At 36.0% G+C, this 5,282-nt stretch overlaps 1 protein-coding gene across 15 annotated transcripts in view; it reads left to right on the forward strand.

The window, feature by feature from the left end:
• MIA2 (MIA SH3 domain ER export factor 2) overlaps positions 1-5,282 on the forward strand; it is a 110,056-nt gene that overhangs the window by 47,305 nt on the left and 57,469 nt on the right. For all 15 annotated transcript variants that reach the window (XR_001826010.2, XR_005200742.1, XM_017530874.2 and 12 more), the window contains 2 exons: positions 2,237-2,314; positions 4,924-5,034. Coding sequence is in view for 13 of the 15 variants with exons in the window: in XM_017530874.2 (XP_017386363.1) it covers positions 2,237-2,314; positions 4,924-5,034 (189 nt within the window). In the remaining 2 variants the exon portion in view is untranslated. The remainder of the gene's footprint in view (positions 1-2,236; positions 2,315-4,923; positions 5,035-5,282) is intronic.

A 5,282-nucleotide genomic window follows, 5' to 3' on the forward strand; every position in this document is an offset into this window, starting at 1 on the left:
TATTTTAGTAGAGACGGGGTTTCACCATGTGGGCCAGGATGGTCTCGATCTCCTGACCGCGTGATGCCTGCCTTGGCCTCCCACAGTGCTGGGATTACAGGTGTGAGCCACCAAGCCCGGCCTTGTTTGTTTGTTTATTTATTTATTGTGGTGTCTTGGCCTGGCTTAGGTATCAAGGTGATGCTGGACTCACAAAATGTGTTCGGAAATATTCCCTCCTGTTGTTTTTCTTGGAAGAGTTTAAGAAGTATTGGTAATAATTCTACTCTGAAAGTTTGGTAAAATTTAACTGTGAAGTCATCCGGTCATAGGCTTTTCTTTGTTGGGAGTCCAGATTACTTTAATAACAGGTTGAGATATTTGGAAGCTGGGCCTTAGTTCAGAGGATTAGTCTGTATTTGGTTTTGACTTTGTTATAAGGTAGGTAGGTTTTTTGTTGTTGTTGCTGAGATAGGCTTACTCTGTTGCTCAGGCTAGAGTGCAGTGGCGCGATCTTGGCTCACTGCCACCTTCGCCTCCCAGGCTGAAATGATTCTTATGCCTCAGCCTCCCGGATAGCATGCCACCACACCCAACTGATTTTTGTGTTTTTAGTAGAGACATGGAGTTTCACCTTGTTTGCCAGGCTGGTCTTGAACTCCTGACCTTGTGATCCACCCACCTCGGCCTCCCAAAATGCTGGGATTAAAGGCGTGAGCCACTGTGCCCAGCCAAGGTAGTCAGTTTAGATTGGTAAGGACATTAATTTTCTTTTGCTACTGTAATAAATTACTATAAACTTAATGGTGTAAAACAATACACATTTATCCTCTTACAATTTTGAAGGTCAGAGTCTAGAACTGATCTTTCAAAAACTTAATTTTGATTTAGAGATGGGATCTCACTATGTTGCCTAGGCTGCTGTTGAACTCTTGGCTCTTGTCCTCAAGTGATTCTCTCACCTTGGCCTCCCAAAGTGCTGGGATTACAGGCATGAGCTACCACACCTAGCCTTAAAACCAATCTTATGGGCAAAAATTAAGATAGCAGCAAGTCTGTTTCTTTATGCATGTTCTAGCAGAGAATCTGTGTCTTGTCTCTTCCAGATTCTAGAGTCTGCCAGCATACCTTGGCTCATAGCTACATCCTCCCAATTTCTGCTTCTATCTTAATATCGTATCATTCTTTTTTAAGTTTGGTCCTCTTGCCTCCTTCTTATAAGGACCCTTGGCATTATATTGGGCCCACCAAAATAATTTTGGATGCTCTTTCCATCTTAAGATCCTTTATTACACCTGGACATTCTAGGGAGTAGCACATAGACATCTTTGGAGAGGTCATTGTTTAGCCAAGCACAGGGTTCCATCCTAAAGCCTGAGCTACACTGGTTCATCTGACTTGGCAGGTCCTGAACTACAAGTTTTTTTTCTCAGCTTCTGAGTCTCCTGCTCTGCTTAGTTTCTCAGCCCATCAGCCTCTTCTTTTAGGGGGAATAGAAAGGTCAAATGCTAGACATGTCTTTCTGGGGATTTCCACTTCTTTCATAGATTCTCACTGGTTTGATAGCTGTCTGAGGCTTTCAGACAGATACTATTTTTTTTGGTATTTTTGTCATGATCCAGAACAATCTAGTCTTCAGTTTACTCACTTTTTTTTTTTTTTGAATCCTTGAAGTGCATTTTGCCAAATCTTATAGCATTATATATTGTATTGTTCCTTTCATTTTGATGGTCATTTCCTAGTTTTAAAGATTTTTGTATGCCACACTTGTTTTGTTGTCTGGTATGAATTAAAAGTGAAAAGTTTTGACGGTCAGTTACTATAAATTTCTCTTTAATGAATAGCCTTAAAGAAGAGGTTTACTTGTTGGGCATAATTAGACAGCTTACATAAGAATATGCTTTTTGAGTAAACCTTTGGATAATCTTTAGTACAACCTTACATTAGAGTTTTTACCTTATTTTTAGTAAAAGATGCTAATATGAGTTATCTGCTAATACATGTTCTTTGAGAAGTAGACTTTAGTCTTAGGGGTGAAGTTCTAGCATCTGTTGCCTGAGCTAGTGGTTTGTGATGTGTTAGCTGCTCCGGCATTGGTTGTTACAGTGGTCAGATTTAAAAAACTTAAAGCTAAGTAAATCCAAGTAAATTTAATGTACTTGTGGAAATGGATTCTGTCTGCTTCTTAGGCATCTATCCAGATAAGATTTAGAATAAAATTGGTAGAGTTTTTACTTGTGGTGGTGTTTTGTTTCAGTATGAAGGCTATGAAGTAGAGTCATCTTTAAAGGATGCCAGCTTTGAGAAGGAGGCAACAGAAGCACAAAGTTTGGAGGTAAAAAACCAAATGGTATAATTTTAAAATTTGGGGAAAAGATACTAAGTAACAAAAACTTTAAAAATATATTTTCTGAAAACTAAGTATTTGAAAGAAATGTGAAAGAGCATCTCTGGATGTTAAAACTTAAAGAAGAAAGTTAATCTAGGAAATGGAACATTAGTAGGTAGCATAAAATATTATAAAAAATTGAGCTTTTCTTGCTAACTTGTTTTGAGTGAGGCATGTTTATATTCAAGGAATTAGAAGCTATGTAGAAACTCTTCATTCTATCATTCCTGGGAAAAGTATTAAGGTGATTATTCCTTTTTTGACTCAGTTTGCTCTAGAAAGGAGAAATAGGATTTATTTTTACAAACTTAGGAATAGTTGGCAACAACAAATTATGTAAATTATGACTGTACTTGCCTTTACTTTCATCCTGAGGATATTAAGAACTAACTAGAATTAGGCCAGAAATTTACATTGTAAGTAATGGTATGTTGATAAATGTTTAACAACTGTTTTTTTTTAAAGTAGCCTTATTTGTAGCATTTGCTGAGTTCTGTAGTATACTTCCACCATGGCCAGTTTCAGGCTACCAACATGATGTCACTGAATGAAGAGTTTGGGAAGATAATGCTTGAAGTAGGCTTTCCTCAGCCAAGTATGATTTACTTAATTTTAAGGAAGGAAAACTTGGTAACTTGTAATTTAGCTAAACTAAGATTAGGGTAAGTCATGGGAGTGCCTTACTACTGTTGAGATATGGAAGTGTTGTGAAAAGCAGAGTAGTGACAAAGGATAGCAGTGACAAAGGATACCAGTTGTTAATAAAATATAATAAAATTATATTTTATTTGTTGACCCTCTGTCTTGACCCTCCCAGTAGTAATTTATTATTTTGATAAAAAGAATTTTAGAAGGCATTTGGCATGCTAACGGGAGAAAATAGGGAGCAAAGACATTTACTCAAACTTGGTAATATTGAGGATAAAATATTCACACCAATTCTCAAGGTAATGAATTATTATAGGAGTAAAATTAGCTCCATTTTTAGCTGCATTCAACATTTTCTTCAATTTTAGTAATTTTTTAACATGCTATTTTCAGTAATAGTAATCATAATTGAATTCTAACTATAATGTGGTACAGTTTAAAAAAATACTAAAAGATAATGTATCAAACCAGTAGAGTAATTTTGATGTAGGTCAGGGAATTCCTATAATGAAATAGTCAAATTTGGGGTAATAGGTGTAAACAAATTTTTAAGTCATTGTAATGTAGTATGTATTCTTTTCTGCTTTTATTTTCGCCTGCATTCAATTCTTTGAATCTTTTGGTTTATTTTTTTTTAAACAAGTTTGTTGAAGGATCACAAATATCAGAGGTATGTTTATTATAGTATTTAAAATCCAGTTGAAATAATCCAATAACTAATCATTTAAAATTAAAAAGGTCATAGAAAATATGCCTTAATTCAATTAGGAATATTACCATGAAGCAGTCTTGATTTTTGTTGTTGTTGTTGTTATCATTAATGTCATGCCTTTAATTAAATTAGCTTTTTTTTTTTTTTTTTTTTTTTTTTTTTTTTTTTTTTTTTTTTTTTTTTTTTTTTTTTGAGATGGAGTCTTGCGCTATAGACCAGGCTGGAGTGCAGTGGCACGATCTCAGCTCACTGCAACCTCTGCCTCCTGGGTCCCGGTTCAAGCAATTCTCCTACCTCAGCCTCCCAAGTAGCTGGGATTACAGGCACGAGCCACCATGCCCAGCTAATTTTTGTATTTTTTAGTAGAGACGGAATTTCACAATGTTGGCCAGTCTGGTCTTGAACACCTGACCTTGTGATCCCCCTGCCTTGGCCTCCCAAAGTGCTGGGATTACAGGTGTGAGCCACCGTGCCCCGCCTGAATTACCTTTATTTCTCTTTTTTTTTTTTCTTTATAATGCTTTTAAGCAGTGTTTGGCAAACTGTTCCTAGTGGGCTCTCCACTTGTTTTTGTAAAACATTTTATTGGAACACAAGCCATGCTCATTCATTTAGGTATCATTTTTGTTTGTCACTACAATGGCATAGTTGAGTAATTGCAACAAAGACTGCATGGCTTACGAGCCTGAAGTATTATCTGGCTCTTTATAGCACTTTTGCTGACCACTGCTAGAATTGCTGTTATTTTGATATTATAAAAATGAGCAAATTTATAAATGAAAGTTTTTAATTTATAGTACATACTTTTGATTATGTGCATCTGATTTGCCCTAATGAAAAATTCTCATATCTATTTTATAAAGTTGGCTTTCTCTCTTTTGTTTGTTTTTGAGATGGAATTTCACTCTTGTTGCCCAGGCTAGAGTGCAATGGCCTGATCTCGGCTCACCGCGACCTATGCCTCCTGGGTTCAAGTGATTCTGCTGCCTCAGCCTCCCAAGTAGCTGGGATTACAGGCATGCACCACTGCTCCCAGCTAATTTTTTGTATTTTTAGTAGAGATGGGGTTTCTCCATGTTGGTCAGGCTGGTCTCCGACTCCTGATCTCAGATGATCCACCCGCCTTGGCCTCCCAAAGTGCTAAGATTACAGGCGTGAGCTACCACACCCAGCCTAAATTGGCTTTCTCTTTTAGGCAACCTGTGAAAAGCTGAACAGGTCCAATTCTGAACTTGAAGATGAAATTCTCTGTCTAGAAAAAGAGTTAAAAGAAGAGAAATCTAAACATTCTGAGCAAGATGAATTGGTAAGGCTTTTTTATTTGAGGAGAATATAAGAAAAAGAAAGTTACCAAGCTTTAAAAAATTAATATGATACTGGTTAAAGTATTATATTATTGTAAATAATGTAAAGAATACAGAAGATTGTAAATTAGAGAGATTGTAAATTTTCTAGATCCACTCTTTTCACTTCCCCCTAGATGTTATTGTGTTAAATTTCTTGCATATTTTAATAAAAATTTTCTTTTTTTTTTTTTTTTTTTTTTTTTTTTTT

The sequence above is a fragment of the Cebus imitator genome, unplaced genomic scaffold, assembly GCF_001604975.1.
Source record: "Cebus imitator isolate Cc_AM_T3 unplaced genomic scaffold, Cebus_imitator-1.0 Scaffold69, whole genome shotgun sequence".
Lineage (NCBI taxonomy): Eukaryota > Metazoa > Chordata > Mammalia > Primates > Cebidae > Cebus > Cebus imitator.